At 42.0% G+C, this 19,496-nt stretch overlaps 1 protein-coding gene and 1 long non-coding RNA gene across 2 annotated transcripts; both read left to right on the forward strand.

Moving 5' to 3' along the window:
• Positions 1-2,085: 2,085 nt before the first annotated feature.
• LOC142587091 (uncharacterized) lies at positions 2,086-9,869 on the forward strand. The gene is made up of 3 exons (XR_012829355.1): positions 2,086-2,332; positions 6,360-6,461; positions 9,794-9,869. It is a non-coding gene; the product is annotated as an uncharacterized LOC142587091 (long non-coding RNA).
• A 1,380-nt stretch (positions 9,870-11,249) lies between these two features.
• On the forward strand, positions 11,250-18,498 carry LOC142587092 (uncharacterized). The gene is made up of 5 exons (XM_075697977.1): positions 11,250-11,340; positions 12,440-12,514; positions 12,836-12,940; positions 14,724-14,825; positions 18,423-18,498. The coding sequence occupies exons 1-5, from the start codon at positions 11,298-11,300 to the stop codon at positions 18,440-18,442; spliced, it is 345 nt and encodes a 114-aa protein (XP_075554092.1). The 5' UTR covers positions 11,250-11,297; the 3' UTR covers positions 18,443-18,498.
• Positions 18,499-19,496: the final 998 nt, after the last annotated feature.

The raw sequence follows: 19,496 nt of genomic DNA on the forward strand, positions 1-19,496 counted from the left end.
TTCGAAGGGTGGCGGTGCGCAGCTTTTAAAGGGTTTTTGTAAAGAAAGGAAGGGGGAGCACGGGAGGTGGCGTCAACAACCCCCCTCCCCTTTTGTTCCCCCCCTTCCCGTCTGCGAAGCGTTCCTGTGTTAATAATAAACACAGTAAGTGATTATTATTATTATTATTATTATTATTATTATTATTATTATTATTATTATTATTATTATTATTATTATTATTATTATTATTATTATTATTATTATAGTGCTATTTCTCAGGAGTCTCGTTAAAAGCTATGCTTAACCAGACAATGCTTTTACGGTTTGACTGCCTGTTCGCTTCATGTAGTTGTAGCTAACCCAACAACTTCTCCCTCTCCATACCACTATTCTCGTTCACGTGTTATGCAAACTACGCGATAAACATATATGCTTTATTACGACTTATATAGTTAACTTAGTGAAAAACCTACAGAAATTGTGTGAATTGTCCGCTAATGCATCAGCATTGTTCGGTATTTTTGCGACTTCGTGTTTGCATAGTTTTGCTTACTCGCTTTTGCTAGCTTATGCGCGTCTATTCATGGCCTTTCCGGCGGCAAAGAATGCTTAGGCTTTAGTAGATAATTGTCAGATTTTCTTGCCTCATCCGGCCTGTTCAATCGTACCTATTGACCCGGAAAGCCGGGCACGAGCGCGCACCGAAGAAGCCGAGCGTTCGAAACACTAGCTGCCGCAGTAGGACATCAGACATTGCGTGAGGATAGAGGGCATCGCCGCGAGGCCATGTTCCGCTAGCTTTCGCTTTGGCAATCCTGTGTTATGCACGCGCTCCTAGTCCTCGCCTGCGTTTCATAAGGCGATGTGAAAGCGCGCCAAGCGTCTCAACGCGCTCACTTGCCCACAAGATGTTCGTAACACAAAGGACGCTCACCAGCGTTCAATTGGACATTGGGTCACCCCAAAATCACATGTTGGCCCACACCGAAATTTCGAGTTGGCCCATCCCTAAAGTTGGTGCATGCCCAAGTTCAGGTTGAACCGCTCCCAAGGTCAAGCTCGCGCACATCGTGCCTTCCCGTCACCCACGCCGATTTAATTTGGTCCACCCAAAGATTGCAAACTAGGCAACCCCTAATTCTAGTTCACGCACCCACAGATTTCAACTTAAGCTGCCCCTGAATTTCAGTTAACACACGTTCAAACTTCAAGTTGTCCCACTGCAAGTTTAATTTGGCCCATGCCCAAATTTCAAGTTTATGTATATCTGTTGGTACCGTCTTCTCATTTTTTGGCTTTAAATTATTCCGTATCGCTTAAAAGCTACCAATCATCTACATTTATACTATCATAATGATGATATCTCTTAGCTTTGCAACTTACGCAGTATTTGTGCCGATTCTGGGCATTACACCTTTTGTGCGACAGGGCTGGGGACCTCGCGAAAGAATACGCATTAAAAAGTGACTGCAGTTAAAGGGTATCCGCCGCCCTACTTAAGCAACAAGTACGAAAGGAGCAACTTGAAGGAAGAATTACTGCGGAAAAATACGGGTAAAAAGGTTTACTGAAACCTTCTATTGATGCTGCTGTTATTGACATTACTGAGAATGATTAACTATAGTTATTATTTTCTATATTTCTATGTTTTAGCTGTAGTGAGCCTTTTCTGTTTAACAGCATAACTGAAGAAGAGTTCTTCCTAGCTCTTAATTGCAACAAGTGCTTTACACAATACCCTCGTTGGTAAACTTTTGATGATATATGTTTGAGAAGAACTTGTTGGCCATCATACTTCAACTTCTGGAACTCCACGTACAACTCCACGTACAACGTTCAACCGGTTCATGTCACCAATTCTAGCACCCCTGCAAGGCCCCCCAACAAGTCTTAGTTCCGGAGGACGAACCGGAACAGGGAACGCACAGGGCAAGTACTATTTCTATCCTCTTTTCCCTGCAAGTATCTTCTCACTGTTGTCCAATTCCAAGATGTAAACTCATTGCATCTAATTATGACTGTTAATAAAATGGTACGAGTCAATATGCATTCATATTAAATGCAATGAAGCGTTTTCTCCCTCGTGGTGATATGGGTGAAAAATTTAGGCTATTTTTATTTTCTATTTCAGAGAGGGCTAAAACAAGAGTCGTTCAGTGTTTTAACGTTAATAATTTACGTTAACAAAAACATTCCATGAAAAATAATTGATATTGCTGTGCTTTTGCGGCCATTTCAAACACAGTGGGATCTGGTCGTCCTTCATGTTCTTTGCCGCCAACTCCATGTGATGTCAAGACCACCAAATCGTGCTGCCTGCTCAAGTACCCCGAGTGCCACTGCAAGTGTGGTACGAATTCAAAGCACTTACTGCCTGTATTTCTCTAAATTTTATTTACTGAAGCTCCGTCTGTCAGCAAAAATGCATCCCATAGGTGAATAGCACAATTCCGCAGGTGAGTTTATCAGAAAGAATTAAATTTTGAATTACAAATGAGAAATTTCGAACATTTCAAATACTCGTAACCTCGCAAAAAGATGTTATATATTTAGGGCTTGAATCTCTGAGAAGCTCGAGGAGTAATGTTGCAGCATCTCGCAGTGAAAGGTCACAATTTGCTTCATAAGGCTTATTCGCTGAGTGCACCTACCAAACTTAATGTCACTAAATGGAGGCGAGAGACACCGAAGTATGTTCTACATTACTGCTGTAGTAACGTTAAAGGTATTACTCTCTCTGGGAAAGCAATGCCTATTTATGGCAAGGGTACAGGACAGGTTCACTGAAAAGAGCTTCACAACTGAGCTTTTTCGAGAATTAGGTCCAGGAGGCGGCACGCGAACATTCCCGTGCCATTTATAGAATTTGACAGAGAAGTACAGACTTGCGCTGAATAACTGCAACCCTGCTGTGAGCACGTCTTGCACTAAATGCAAATAAGTGCTTGTGTATTTATTGATGTAGTCTTTGTGCATGCAGGTCAGTGGAAATGCAGGAAGTTTTCGTTATCGCTCTACTGCTTTAGAAATCTATTCTCCTTGGTGGTACACAAAATTCCAAAAGGTAGAGGTGGGCTCTGCATCATCTATGACGTTCACTGGAATCATTTTCCAATCATTACTGCTAGTAAAACAATACGCTTGTGAAGTCTATAGAGCTTCGTCTAGATTGAGGACACCATTCGCTGTGATATGTGTTTATGATGTTTTATAAGTTCCCGTAACAGTAAAATCTCAGAAACGTTTTCAATTGCTCCGAGATTAAACAGACAATGGGCACATGATTTGGTGTTGCAACGTAACGCATCGCCAGCGAACAGCTTCCCTCACCGATCAAAATGCCGCCAATCTCTGAGGGTTCATGAGCTTTCCATCGAGCCACACAGGTTGATAAGCAGTCAATGAATTGATAATGACGACTAGGAGTGATTAAGAGTCACAAGGGTTGAGTCACGCTTTATAATGGTTAGGCGCGGATGAGGTCTAAAGAGCGATGAGGGCTTATAATCGTCGGGTCATTTCTGATAAGGCTGATAAAAACGAAATGGTTATAATAAGGGGGTCGGATCTAGTCCCACAAGGTTGATAAGAACCAATAAGGGCTTACAAGAATAGGATCGATTGTGATAAGACTGATTGGGAAAACAGGCTGCGTAGACTTCAGTATTGATACAATGCTTACACATACTTGGATAACTCCAGTCGAAATTCTGCATAATTTGTTTGTGTGTGGTGCGGCTCATCGCAGCGGACGCAGCAGTTTTTGTTTTCTTTCACTGCGTGTGCGTCCTCCTAGCTAGATTTCGTGATCCTTCGGCTAAACCTGACCCCAGATCTACTGGAAGCAAGAGGCCGCTGCCTATCTGTTCGGATAAGTTGAGGAGAACATGAGACGACAAATTAGTTAAAAGCCAACGAGGCGTAATCAGAAGGCTGTTTGTACTTTTGTGGCCGAGACGGCAGCCGGCACGCTTGGCAGAATTCGAGAATGAGAGCCGCTGAAAGACCCGTTTTATACCTGCTCCATGGTAAATTTGGGTACTATCCTATCCGGCTACAGTTCTCGACGCCTGTATTTAGGAGAGGCTTTAAAAGTGCAACTGAAACCGAGGCTAATAAGGAAAATAATCGCAATGTATTTTCCCTGAAGCGTCAATGAAGACACTCCTTCAAGAAATAGGAATTGGCCTCACCTGTTTACAATGAGCCCACTGCCTCTCTCATGACTTTGGCAATTGTAGGAATAGAATCATGGCTACAGTTCAATTAACCAATAAACAGTATGACTTCACGAAGGAATATTCTACAATGGATCGCATCCCTGTCCCCAATCAGATAACTGACACATCTTAGGAGTACAATAAACCTCTCTATATGGCTTTCATATATTATGAAAAGTAAGTTCAATCAGTAGATATACCAGAAGTCATACATGCATTGTTCAAGCAACGCTTACAGAAGGCATTCGTGAATATCTTGAGAAATATCTACAAATATTTCACAGCTACTTTGGTTCTCCACAAGAAAATAAGCATTACAGACTGCATGCTTAGAAGAAGTATTTAGGTTATTAAGCAGGGAACCTTTAGGAGTCACGATCAACGGCGAACATCTCAGCAAACTTTGGTTTTCAGTTGACATTGCCCAGTTAAGCAACACTGCGGACGAATTACAATGAATAATTGTGAACCTTAACTAGAAGAGTGTAAGAGTAAGGTGGAAGAAGAATATGCAGAAGACAGAAGTAATGTGCAATAGCCTGGCAAGAAAACATGAATTTAGAATCACCAGTCAATCTCTAGATTCTGTACAGGAGTACGTTTATCTAGATCGACAAATCGCAGGGGACTCTGATTATGAGAAGGTAATTTACAGAAGAACAAATACGGGTTGGAGCGCACATGGCATACATTGTCAGATCCTGACTGGGAGCTTAGCACTGTAATTGAAAAGATCAGTATGCATTCACTTCATCCTATGCAGGCGCTAACATATGGGGTACAACTTTGGAAGTTAACAAAGAAACAGGAGAACAAGTTGATGACTACGCAAAGAACGATTCAACGAAAATTTCTAGGCGTAACATGAAGAGCCAGCAATGGAGGAGTGTTGATCAGAGACCAAACGGGGATAGCCGATATTCTGGATTAAATTAACTTTAAAAAATAGAGCTGGGCAGGCCATGTAATGCGTACGGTATATTCCTGGTTAACGATTACAGTTACACAATGGGTTTGTGGAGGACGGCAGAAAACTAGATGGGGTGATTTAATTAGAAAAATTTGGAGGCACATGTAGGAATGCCTTAGAGCAAGACGGATTATTGGAGATCGCAAGTAGCTTGGAGATCGTCTGGCAGGGCACATAAAAACACGCTGCTGATGATGACGATGATGATGAGAAGGCTACCAAGTGCACCGCTATTATACGAGTAGGACTTTCGCTAAACCCATGTTCACATTGTAACACAATGCGTAAATTATCGATTCTTATATAAAATATGCCTGCTGAAATGTTTTAATGGATGACCTTTACAGAACTGCAATATCTCTTTTCTGTCCAGATTCACGGATTTGTATAATCGTGGTTCGGTTTCATTCAAGCTTACCAACTTTCATATGTATCTGTACAATATGTAAACTTTAAATGAGAACTTCGCTCACAGTGTTCACAAGAATTTAGCTTTTTCTCTTAATTGCAATGTAACAAATGTCATCAAATAGGCCAAGGGATTGTCTCTGAAAAGCTTTTATGCATTTTTCATGTACTTTAACAAGCGGCATTGGAGTCACACGCTATCTAATGCTGCCTCTTAATAGAACGGACAGCGAACACTCTGTAGCATGCTGCAGATGAAGAAAAAGAAAAGATTCATATCGCAACATTTGTATTGACGAAGAATGGACCACTAAATAATGTTTGTACAGTAGCGCTTGCGCGCCATAGTAACGTCATATCTATTTAGATGGGAGTGAGAAACAATAATCCTCACGTATTTAGGAGCTCATTAAATATGCCAGGTAGTGCAAATTATTCTTTAGTGTTTCACTGTGATGCGCTTTCTAAATATATCGAGGTTTCAGCAAGTAAAATTCAAGAATATAATTTTCATGAGCTAGTTACAATACAAGCAGAGAGGCAAAAACAACCCTCATGAACCAGTGAGGTGAGACTACGTTGAAGTTTCATTGCTTTAGTTTACTGGGTTTATGAGGCCTTTACATTACCGGTGACTGGAGGTTAAAATATGTAATGGCTATTTTAGAACAAGGTGATGGCGAAAGCACTCATTTTTTTAAAGTTATGTATAGGTGCAGTTATAGGTATAAACCCGCAAATTTCAGAACAAATGGCATGAATTAAACATTTTTTTTCAGCTCCGTATGCTGCAAACTGCTCACTGTCGTGGGGAGATAAGTGTAAGCCACCCCATATCCTAGATTGCGAGAAGGCAGCTGGACAGCGAATTTGCCGATGTGGTAAGCCCAATCCTTTTTGACCCTATACGCTTATACTTCGTGTGTATTCCCTAACGAAAAAGGTAAACTAAAAGCAATAAAAGCAACCTTTCTGTTCGGTTTATCTTAAGGTTATTTTCTTTCAATAACCTGTGGCGTCTAGAAGCAAATTTAATCATTGGGCTTTATCATCTGAAAAGGTGGATATCCCTTTTACAAGGTAATCATGTATAAATCAATATCCGCTCAAATTTCACCGATTACCCTCTAATTGATTTAGCGAAATTTTTGAAGGCATGAAGGAATACCAAGTGATTTGACAAGGCCTGCTGAGGAGTTCTATAGAGGTTTATACAGTACCAGTGGCACCCACGACGATAGTGGAAGAGAGAATAGCCTAGAGGAATTCGAAATCCCACAGGTAACGCCGGAAGAAGTAAAGAAAGCCTTGGGAGCTATGCAAAGGGGGAAGGCAGCTGGGGAGGATCAGGTAACAGCAGATCTGTTGAAGGATGGTGGTCAGATTGTTCTAGAGAAACTGGCCACCCTGTACACGCAATGCCTCATAACCTCGAGCGTACCGGAGTCTTGGAAGAACGCTAACATAATCCTAATCCATAAGAAAGGGGACGCCAAAGACTTGAAAAGCTATAGACCGATCAGCTTACTGTCCGTTGCCTACAAAGTATTTACTAAGGTAATCGCAAATAGGATCAGGAACGCCTTAGACTTCTGTCAACCAAAGGACCAGGCAGGATTCCGTAAAGGCTACTCAACAATAGACCATATTCACACTATCAATCAAGTGATAGAGAAATGTGCAGAATATAACCAACCCTTATATATAGCTTTCATTGATTACGAGAAAGCGTTTGATTCAGTCGAAACCTCAGCATTCGTGGAGGCATTACGGAATCAGGGTGTAGATGAGCCATATGTAAAGATACTGGAAGATATCTATAGCGGCTCCACAGCCACCGTAGTCCTCCACAAAGAAAGCAACAAAATCCCTATAAAGAAAGGCGTCAGACAGGGAGATACGATATCTCCAATGCTATTCACAGCATGTTTACAGGAGGTATTCAGAGGCCTGGAGTGGGAAGAATTGGGGATAAAAGTTGATGGAGAATACCTTAGCAACTTGCGATTCGCTGATGATATTGCCTTGCTTAGTAACTCAGGAGACCAATTGCAATGCATGCTCACTGACCTGGAGAGGCAAAGCAGAGGGGTGGGTCTGGAAATTAATCTGCAGAAAACTAAAGTATTATTTAACAGTCTCGGAAGGGAACAGCAGTTTACAATAGGTAGCGAAGCACTGGAAGTGGTAAGGGAATACATCTACTTAGGGCAGGTAGTGACCACGGATCCGGATCATGAGACTGAAGTAAGCAGAAGAATAAGAATGGGCTGGGGTGCGTTTGGCAGGCATTCTCAAATCATGAACAGCAGGTTGCCACTATCCCTCAAAAGGAAAGTGTATAACAGCTGTGTGTTACCAGTACTCACATATGGGGCAGAAACCTGGAGGCTTACGAAAAGGGTTCTGCTGAAATTGAGGACGACGCAACGAGCTATGGAAAGAAGAATGATGGGTGTAACGTTAAGCGATAAGAAAAGAGCAGATTGGGTGAGGCAACAAACGCGGGTAAACGACATCTTAGTTGAAATCAAGAAAAAGAAATGGGCATGGGCCGGACATGTAATGAGGAGGGAAGATAACCGATGGTCACTAAGGGTTACGGACTGGATTCCAAGGGAAGGGATGCGTAGCAGGGGGCGGCAGAAAGTTAGGTGGGCGGATGACATTAAGACGTTTGCAGGGACAACATGGCCACAATTAGTACATGGCCGGGGTAGTTGGAGAAGTATGGGAGAGGCCTTTGCCCTGCAGTGGGCGTAACTAGGCTGATGATGATGATGATGATGGTGATGATGATGATGATGATGATGATCTTCACCGAACAAGCAATAAAGATAGCACGTGTTTCGAGATAAGCACCGTCACACTTGCAGTAAATATGCCTCGTATTTCGATTCACTTTACAATGTGCCTTTATTTGCACCGAAGCTCAGAAGGAACTGGAATACCAAAGAACTTCATCGCACGCTTCCGTTTTCATTTGTAACGCCTTTATAAAAAATCAAACAAGAAAAGAAAAAGCCAGTGGCCGTATTCTGTAACGGTTCGCTTTGGAAACGGTGCGGTCTGCCTTGTACATCTGGGTTACGTCACTAGGAGAAAGAGTTGAGCGTCGCGGTGCGAGGTAGACCAATGAACGTAAGGCGTCCTGCCACAAGGTCACGTCACCATTTTTCATAGTAAGGTTCATTACAGCGCAATACAAGACAAGGACACAAGAAGTTGTAAAACGGCGACACGGCGCTGACTCTACACTGATACAGTATTGAAGATATATATAACATATATATATATAGGTGCCAGTTGATAACCATGACATGCACGAGACAGAGCTGTATCGAGGCAACTTTGACAATCTTACGCATATTCAAAATTGACATTGGTAATGCAGTTCCTTGTCATGAAGAGCGATAGACGGTTCGCTGATACACGCTTTGTCCCTAATGTTTATATTGTGAGCCTCGGCGATTTCCTTTGTTGATTTGCTTGCGTGTTTAAAAATGACACAATCTTTTTTTAAATTCTGGGCCACAACCGCACGACTTGCAATGCTCCGGGAGATGAAGTGGCGCAACCCCTTGAAGAGATAGCTCATGCTCACGAAGCCGAACATTCACACATGGCATAGCACATAGCACAAGTGATGTACCTGTTCACATGTCTGACAGTGTTCATCTTCACATGCGAAGGTCAAGGAAGAAGACAAGCGTACATTTTCGTGGATGAGTGGTGGCGGCATGTGGGGCTGTTCAACAGAGTGGCGCAAGATTGCCTCAGTTGGGACGTCTAAAAGCTCAGTTTTCATGCAGAAATTTCGTAAACGCACACACACACACACACACACACACACACACACACACACACACACACACACACACACACACACACACACACACACACACACACACACACACACACACACACACACACACACACACACACACACACACACACACACACACACACACACGCGCGCGCGCGCGCGCGCACGCACACACACACACACACACACACACACACGCACGCACGCACACACACACACACATATATATATATATATATATATATATATATATATATAGCATCTGCTTTACGAGAAGGCTTAGCCATAGCTGATAGTGACTGTTGTGGAGGCAACACAAATATGCACTCAAGCCTAGCCACAAACAGCTTCGCTTTAATTACGCTGTCTCAACATTCTATACTACAGTTCAAGGACCACAACTTCAACGCCTACCACCAAGTAGTAGTTCCGGAGGCCAAACAGGAACAGGAATCGCACAAGGCAAGTGCATTAATTTTCGTCTCCCGTATATTATGAGAACCAATTTGTCAGGGTTGTTTCGTTATAGCAAGTGGGTTTACTCTGCGTTAAATTATATTCCAATAAACGTTTGCCACTGAACAATGAGACAATCTGCAGTAAAGCCTGTTGCGCCTCACCCTACTCATATGGCTTAGACCACCATACCAACTCCTTATACAAGTATTGCTCCCCAGCTTAGGGGCTACAGATAAAATATTTTTGTTTCATTTTTCCCACGCTAGTTTTTTACGTGCATTAAATATTTGGGGTAACGTTTGAGGTTCTCGGACTTACATCCCAACTTCTAACACAGGAGGAATGAATCGTCGCTCATGCTCCTTGCCTTCAGCTCCATGCGACGTGAGTGCCACAAAGTTGTGCTGCTTGCTGAAGCACCCTGAATGCCGCTGCAAGTGTGGTAAGACTTTTATCGCATTGGTCAGCCTCGAACTGTAGTTGGTTCCGCAAATCTAAGTGAGTGATTCTTGAAGCATTAGGAAGTGGAAATCTTGTATCTCAATAGCACTTGGAATGTACGTATTGCTGAATGAATTCTTGATCAGCAACTCCAAGTCTTAAGCATTTGAAATACTAGTGAGCTTGTTGATAAATTCGATATTAGTATAAGTGCAAGTAAGTATCGTGCAAAATGACCTGAAATATTCCACGAAAGCCGTGCTAAATTCTTTTTGCAGGAATTGTGTCAGCATTGCAATACTGCGAGTACCTCGAGCTTTTTAGAATTAGGTGTAGTAATGTTAATCAGGTTTTCTCATGATTCTGTTGAATAATCATTATCGTCCCTCGCACAACCACGCTTGCGCTTGGGACGGGGCAGCTGAGGCTTGCATTTCAGCGCTTAGTGCATCGTACAGCGCAGGTCAGCATTCGCTGCAAAGAATATTCTGAGAAGGCTGCACGTGGACACTGGTCTTCTCTATAGAACTATACAAGCTTCTAAAAATTAATTTTTGGCACTCGCACTCCTGCTACATATACTACACTTACGAAAAACAGTTTGCATATTGCGAAGTTTGTCTTGTTGTTATAAGCTCTCCCTACCTATCATTTAGGAAAGAGAATTCTGAAATCAGCGCGTAGAATTGTATGACCCGGAAGTAATGGTTAGCTGAAGCTACGCTAGTTTGAAATCTTTGATTGCAGAAGCACGCTCGTGTATTTATGGTAATAAAGATGGTTCGCAGAAGGCTGCACAACAAAATCACTCTTTGAGTAGAGAGCAGAGCTTTACAAAACACTTTATGACGACTGGCATAAATGCACATGGGTCAATATGATTAGAAACTAGGTCATTGTTAAATAACTTTTTCTTTTGTACTTTCTTACAGTACACCATCATATCACCTGCGCACATACATGGGGAGATCAGTGTAAGCCGCCTCAGGTAATGAGTTGCGAGAAGGACCCAGCCCAACGAGTATGTCGCTGTGGTAAGCACATTGCTCTCAGATCTTGAAGATATACATGAAGATGTTCAATGCTCACTAGTCGTTATGACTAGCAATTTCTAAGAGACCGGAACACGAAACTGCTTAAACATATTTTACATTCCCGCAAATATCTGTGGTTCCAAATTATACTGCAATATCAGCCGCGTGTTTCTCATGGACCTTCTCACGTTGTTTCTAAGTCGTAGTAGTTACATTCGAAAACCTTTATAAATTCTGTATTGTTGTGTATGTGTGATATATTGCAACCCGCAAATAAATTTCGGACCATGCAGAAAGCTAAGTTTCAGACAGCGCAGAAAGAGAGAAGCCACTGGGTAAAATTGATGTTTGAAATGCCGAGGAGACGCGTTATGAAAAACTTCCAAATATAGATGTTTTTGGTAGTTAAGCTGGTAAAATAAAAGAGTCTAGAAGGTCTATGCCACCAGCTTCCCGATAGATGGGTGACCTTCCAAGCGTCTGGAACTCCCTCAGTTTCGTGCCAAAGTTGACATACGCCAATGTTTACATGAACAATACCGTTCATAATGAGCACTCTAGTTATTCACAATAGCAAACGGCAGCAGTCGCTCCGTTTCAATCAAAAAAGAATTACAATCTTTTGTCAGATTAATAACGTAGTCCATAAGGCCTGGTGCAGCCAATGCGACTACTTTTCGCCGTAAACATCTTCTTCAGTTATGCGTCGGCCTTTCGAATGGTGCACTTCGCACTTGAAACGTACGGGGCAAAGCGCGCAAATTTTCACAGATGTTCCGGAAGAAAATAGGGCAGTATTCAATTAGTACTTTTTCTATTTCTTTGTCTGCCCCTGTTTATCTCACTCAGTGTTTCGCAGAGCGCCCCCTTTCTTGTGTGTGTTTAATGGTAGGAGTGCAAGTGGGCTTTTCCGAGTAAGCGTACCGTACTACTTACTAAGTGCCTGGCCAAGGTTCCGCAACGATTGCCGTTATCGAAAGCTGTTATCTATGATGGCATGCAGAAATTATATGGTAAAAATACACCAGAAACAGTGGCACACTTAGCTTTAGAGATATACCTAATAAAACAGAATTGTCTGCCTGACCGTTTGCCGCAGTTCAAGGACCGCAACTGCAAAGCCTTCCACCAAGTGCGACTGTCAGTGGGCCAACAGGAACAGGAAAGGCACAGGGTGAGTTGCACTATTGTCCCCCCCCCTTTTTTTATAGTGTAGATAATTGTGCATTGTTGCTTTATTACAACAATTGGGTTTGCTGGACATTAGATTATTCTATATTAAAGATGGTGTTAAATCTAACCCTGACATTACACGAGGTGCCATGTAATAAGACTTTTGGAACCGTATGAGTAAATACTTTTTCTTAGGTTTGTTCTCCAATAGAGGGAGTGCAGTAGGAAATACGCTCAACGTTCTTACGGCTGCTAATATGTGAACGAGAGTATTCTACAAAATGAAATTGATTCTTGTGTTTTCGCATGTATATAAACACAGTAGGACCTGCTCAACGTTCATGTTCCTCGCCATCGACTCCATGCAACGTCACCACCAGCAAGGTGTGCTGCTTTATGATGTACCCCCAATGCCAGTGCAAGTGTGGTAAGCATTTCAGAGTACTTATTCTAAGGTTAGATCTAGCGCAGTCTTCAAAGATGCGTCATTGCATGCAGATGAGTGAGAGGGTCGTAGGGGAAGGCTCAACAGAGGTTCATCATGGTAAGCTATGCAGGACGGACAAGTTCTACAGCGAATCTGCATATGGCTAGGGTTACGTGCATTTTTGCTCTCCGTGAACAAAAACTATCATCATCAATAGCTCACACCCCCGTAAGCATTCATACTCCCGTACGCAAGCAAAAATGCAATGGCTCATAGCCCCGTAAGGCAGAGGTTACAAGAACTCAGCAAAGGGAAGCGAACAGTGCTTAAATTCTCTCTGTTGTAATCAAGGACGTGCTCGTTCTTTCCTTACTGCTACGGAACCCTTTCCGACTTTCGGTATGCACATTCCTTTAGGACAGCGTTGTTCTGTACATGATATATAACCGACAACTTAGCTAGTTTCAACCGTTTAGTTCATTTGCCAATCACAATAGTATAAGTAAGCTTGCGAATGCTGCACAGCATCCACTACAGAAAGAACACACTCCACCCCTGCGCCTATTTATAATGTGCGATAAGGTTAGTTAAATTGAGATGTACACGTTTCAGCGCTCAAGGTTAAGCTGTGGGCTGGGCTTGGAGTTGAGCATAAATGATTAGTTGACCACACTGAACCACGAAACAACACCCTGCAGAGGAACACCTGTATCTCCTATGTCTGTATTCTTATTGGTACATTAAAAAAATTTTTTTAAAAAGCACGAAGAGAGAAGGGTGATTGATGAAAACACATCTTTATCTTGTGTTCTTTTTTCGTGTGTGTCCCTTCGCGCGTTATTAACTATGAAAGAACGCAGGCTAGTCCCTTTTGCTACGTACTTAAAGTGTTATTTACAGTACCTTTTGCACATAAGTGAAGAAAAAATTACAGATGCAAATTTTGTATAATTTTACCACCACACTTTCTACCGGTTTCAATATAACATGAGGGAACTGAGTGTTGTAGCTTCAGCCTTGCGCTGTGGAAAGGATACGTTATTATTGCAAAGTTTTCCTCGTGCAAGTAGGGTAAGGCTACCTATTGGTAAGGAAAGCGACAGTTCTAAAGAGAAGCAACGAGATTGCGGTGAGAAGGATATATCATTGAGTAGAGGCAGGTCTCTTTCTAAATATTTGTAGCCGCAGTTCACCGCTTTTTCACGGCTTAAAAGTTCGACATGAACAATCTCAGGACAACTGTCGACGTTATTGCGATTAGCACTCAAACAAAGCAGCGAAATACGGTATTGCCACCACCGAAACGTGTCATGTGTTGCATGTGAAAAGCCTGTGCTACAGCCGGGCTTCTTTCTCGTGCTTCCCTGTGGACACGTTGTGCCTTCCAGTGGCGGACGTGTGAACTAGAAACTCTGTATATAATTATCTCACTGCCCGTGGGCATTCATGGTGCCGCTTGTAAGCATCGGGCTAAGGCCCCCATGTGACGTGGCTTGGAATCTGGTAAGAACAGGACAAATTTAAAATTATTTTTCACGTTAACAGTGACGCCACAAAAGGCATATATAGAAAGATAGAACAAAACAATTTAGCTGATGTAGGCTAAGAATGCAAGTATCAAATAAATATTCCTAAACAGAAGGCAATGGAGCATCCTGAGAGAAGGTAAGTCAAACCAGTAGAGTAGAGAAAAAAAATTATCCTCTAACAATTTCTGGCTGTAGGCATCAAGGTAGAATGACTTATGGGATCTGCGGGAATTATGTTTTTTTGCCACTTACAGTGCTGCACCAAATGAGCTGCTCAGACCCGTGGAAAGCGCTGTGCAAACCACCACATTTTGTCCAATGCGACAATAAAGCTGGCCAAGGAATGTGTCGTTGTGGTAAGCAAGCTTGTTTTACCTATATACAAAGAACACAGCGACATGTAGGTTCAGACCGCAAGTAATTCTAAAGTGACATAAGAAATAAAATTGAATACACAACCTAAATATATGCATGGAAACTCAGCATAATATGTCTACCATTATACTTAACATAAGGAAGAAAATTAACAGTATGGGTTCATTGATCCTGTAACTCTTAGTATTTGGTATTTTCCGAGAGGTTTAACGAAGATTTACTTCATTAATAGAGATGTATTAAATATGTCTCATTATATCACCCGTACTGATTAATATTCCTCTTATTCCTGCATGCTTTGTCCGTGTTTTCCCCTCTTGTAGAAGCACGATTACGTTAAATGCAACAAAACTTATGTTTGCATAGTAGTTGCTACAAACGTTTATTTGCAGCTGTGCAACAATATTACCCGTCGTATAGAAATACCAAGAATGCTATCATCCCACCATTTCAAGGAAACAGTTTGATTGAGTGAAAATCATTCTTTATTTGTTCTTTCGATGAAAACAGATAAATTAGCACGGTGTGTCGCTCGTCAGGAGTCTAGATGAGGTAGATAGCTAATCAGTTCATGTTTTTAATTATAAACATCATGAAAACTTTTAACTTCTTCGAAGTTACACATTCGAATTTGCACGAATTGTGCAGCATTGAGGCGGCATGATTAGTTCATTAAAATGGCAGCCACTTGGATATAATTATTTTGGGCAAATATCTTTCTAAGCCTTGTACTTTCCAGATTTTGACATCGTTTAACTGGAATATTTTATTATGTTCCTGGTTACAGTGAGCACCACGCGTGCATTTTTTTCTATTCCGCTTGCAAATCGGCGAGCAGCTGAAGTCGCTGCTGTTCCAATCTCAGTGTGTCCTCCATGAACCTGGCTCATAAATTGTGAAAACAACGTTTCAGAAGGCATTGAGTAAAGTTCAGGTGCTCCAGACCTGTGTACGGCCGAAGTACGTGCCCAGATTTATGTCTTCTGCGTTAGCATAAACATTTAAATTTGAAAATTTCTGTGGCGCACCGCCTACGAGTTGGCGTACGGCTGCAGAGTTTGGTGCCCCAGTATACTCTCTTGTGCAAGTACTCTTTTGTGAACTAGTTGGTTCTTATTGAATAACTAACGCACAGTGCAACATGGGAGGGCGGAACATAAAATGAAACAACGCGCATTATCCCTTCTCGCTGTAACTTCTTTTTTCACGCGTTTCTTGTATGCTGCGCCTTTCCAAAATTATTAACGTGTTTGGTGACTGTTGTTTCGGTTAAGCCCAAAGTGCAAAGTGACATACAGACATTTAACGAGGCATATTTGCGTTGCTCGTATTATTGTGTATGACAAAACTGACGCAACAGTGCGAACGGCGCTATTCAACCATATTGCGTAAAGTAAATCGACTACGGCGCTTTGGTCGCATGACTTGAGCTTCGTGTTTGTTCTATTCAAATATGCAGCTAAAGTTTGTCAGTTCTTCAAAAATAATTTGCTTCACAGACTGAGTGATGCAAAGAACAAAATAAAGGATGGCTGCTTAAAGTCTCATCCAAGCAAAACTTTTTCGCAGTGTACTGGTACACAGTTTGGAGCCAGGAGAGATTACCTAGTACTCTTCTGGCCTTTACTTTTGCGTGATCTTCCTCTGCTGATCAGTGGAATTTTAGGCCACACTACTGCTTAGAATATGCATGTGATGTTAACGGAATCTAACTTCAGTACAAATTACACGTATTTGGAGGAAGTAAATTTTGTGGAGGACTGGGAGACCTGATAACCATTCATAACCCAATTTCTTTTTATGATTAAATGCGAATGGACACTTCGTCATATGCGTTTGGTTTTTTAAGCCAATCATCAATAGCTCAATGATCATTCAAGTCTGCTGGATACCGTACAGTTTTCCTTATTATACGTGTAAACGACGTGTTATACATTTATTACACGTGAGACTTACGCGCATTGTACGGTGGTGACTAAAATAGCATCTATATCAGAGAAACACAGGAATGTTTACCTGAGAAACAAAAGAGAGCCACCGAGACGTAAGAAACGAAAATCTCTCCAGTGTGATTGTAGACACCACGAAGGCATGTGATCATCGCGCAGGCTGAGATAACGCATCGAAAATTCGCAAAGAAGTGAGCTACTCGGCATCTTCCATAGAATCGATCCTGATTGAGAAAACGCCTGATAACCTCAGTAGGGCCGAAGGAAGTATGTCATTCGTTCATCCATGCTCCTTAGGGCAAATCTCGGCTGATAAAGAAACAACGGCGTCTTGCCCACCTCATACGAACAAGGATTCTGCAGGCGTTCCTAAACGTCATGTTTGAATTTTTTTAAATGGTCGGTGACTTCATTTTGCTTAATTAAACATGTTTCGCATTTCCGTCGGACGCTTGACCACAGAAAACCTAAAATTGCTAATGGCTGGGCGTGTAATTCTAATTTCACGACATGCGTAACAGCATCTTGTAGAAAGAAAGTTGTGTAGGTAAAAGGAAGACAAAGTGAGAAATATGTATCATGCAAGACTTTCCTTTCTTTAATATCAAAGGATTTACGTTCATCGGTTTGTTATTTCTGAGGATATCTCATTTTTATTATTACATTAAATTATCACATCTTTTTTTGACCGCGATTCCTACCTCCCAACCAACAATTCTATATACACAAGCGTTTCCGTCTTGAGCGTTTCGCGCCTATAAAGTGCGCTTGCGAACAGCTTAAGAAAAAGTGAGCACGAAGAGAAAACATGTTTTCAGGGAGAATGGTCAAAAATAAATTATGGGGTTTAACGTGCCGTAACTACTTTCTGATTATGAGACACGCCGTAGTGGAGCCTCCGGAAATTTCGACCACTGGGGTTCTTTAGCATGCACCTAAATCTAAGTACACAGGTGTTTTCGCACTTCGCCCGCATCGAAATGTGGCCGCTGTGGTCGGGATTCGATCCCGCGACCTCGTGCTCAGCAGGCCAACTCCATAGCCACTGAGTAACCACGGCGGGTTCTGGGAGAATGTGTACTTTCGCAGTGAGTGAGTTAAGAGCTGAAGGAATCGCTGATGTTTTCTCTCTTTATTTATACGTTCTCATTCAGTTATGCCATTCAGCAATTTTAACGTATCCAACTATTCAAGAAAAGCATCTAAACACTTCTTGCAACAGAAGCACACAAGGTAGATGTAGAGTGGGCAGGCTTTTCTTAAATGATCCAAATATAGAAATCTTTTCTCGTCTGATAGGTACCGTAGAACAACATTTACTGCCCTTCGCTGATTACTTACGCTTGGACATCATTTCTTTATTACTACTGTCGGAATTCATGCCGTCATCAGGAACGCTAAATATCCGGGGTTATCCGTCGGGAGAAGGATCACCGCAATTTGTTTAAAACTGTGTTTCAACTGTGTTGCATGCTGGTGAATCACTAGATTTGAGAGACGAGAGCTCTGACGAAGCGTAGCGTAGCGGCTCTTTGCCCTTATCTTCTCAGCCATGTGATCAAGGGCATATCGAATTAAAAAAAATCCTTCCTGCGTTGTGACACGCTTGTTTTTTTTTTCACTCTGCAGCGTTGTTGACCACCGGATGACTGGATGGCAGGCAAAGTTATTTTGCCCAAGACTGCGACTGCGTACAATAATTCGCAATAAACATTTTTATTACAAATCAGCGCTCATTTGTCGAACCCCATTTCTTGTCCACACTGTTATATTAAGCATATGCCTGCCGAGTCGTCAACTTACAGATATATTTCTGCACACATATGTAGCATTGTGATTGGAACGCGACAGTAAAAGATTACCTCATGCCGAGGTGTCTCGAAAAGCCTTCGTTATAGCGCTATTATCTACTACACTTACATCTGTCTATCACTTGAATATGCATCATCCATCACGGACCACAGTGGCCACGCGATTAGAAACACACAAGAAGTAGAGAAAAATCATGCCACTCGCTTGTCTCATACAAATACCTTGACTACACAACCAGGTTTAAAGAAAAATTGCACAATAAGGCTCTCGACCTTACTATTACGTGTCAAACCGCACGACACATTGTTTCTCTTACACTTTCCTAGAACAGCAATCACCTTCCTTGACACTTAGTTAAGCATCCTCTCTTCACATGATCTAGAATTGACCATCATCATAACAACGACGTCCCTTCAGGGAGCACCGTCACCTGTAAACTCACATCTTTATTTATAATTTATGAGTTAACCTTCGTGAAAGCGTTGCTGAGAACATTGAGATATCTCATTTTAGAAAATTTTATTATCAAGTGTCCCACCGCTTTATTGTGTTCTTTTCTGCCGTGAAATAGGCAAGAACTGGCTATAGGGCCCGGCTTGTGTGCCCCTAAAATATCTTTGGGTACGTGCTAAACAAAAGAAACTCGATATATTCCTGCGCAGATCCCACTTTTGCAGCTGGCAACAATGCCTGCTCGTCAAAACACGTTCATGTCTGCGCATGAAGAAATATGACACTGTAGACAGTGCACATTGAAAAGAGTGGAATATGGATGTCTCAGTAAAGTGAAAGATAAAGAATTCAAACTGAACACTTGTATTTTTGCGAGTTCACAATGTGGGTATGGGCGAACGGTTACCGCGTGCTTTTGTTCTTGCCCTAAAGGAACCG

The sequence above is a fragment of the Dermacentor variabilis genome, chromosome 7, assembly GCF_050947875.1.
Source record: "Dermacentor variabilis isolate Ectoservices chromosome 7, ASM5094787v1, whole genome shotgun sequence".
Taxonomy (NCBI): Eukaryota; Metazoa; Arthropoda; class Arachnida; order Ixodida; family Ixodidae; genus Dermacentor; species Dermacentor variabilis.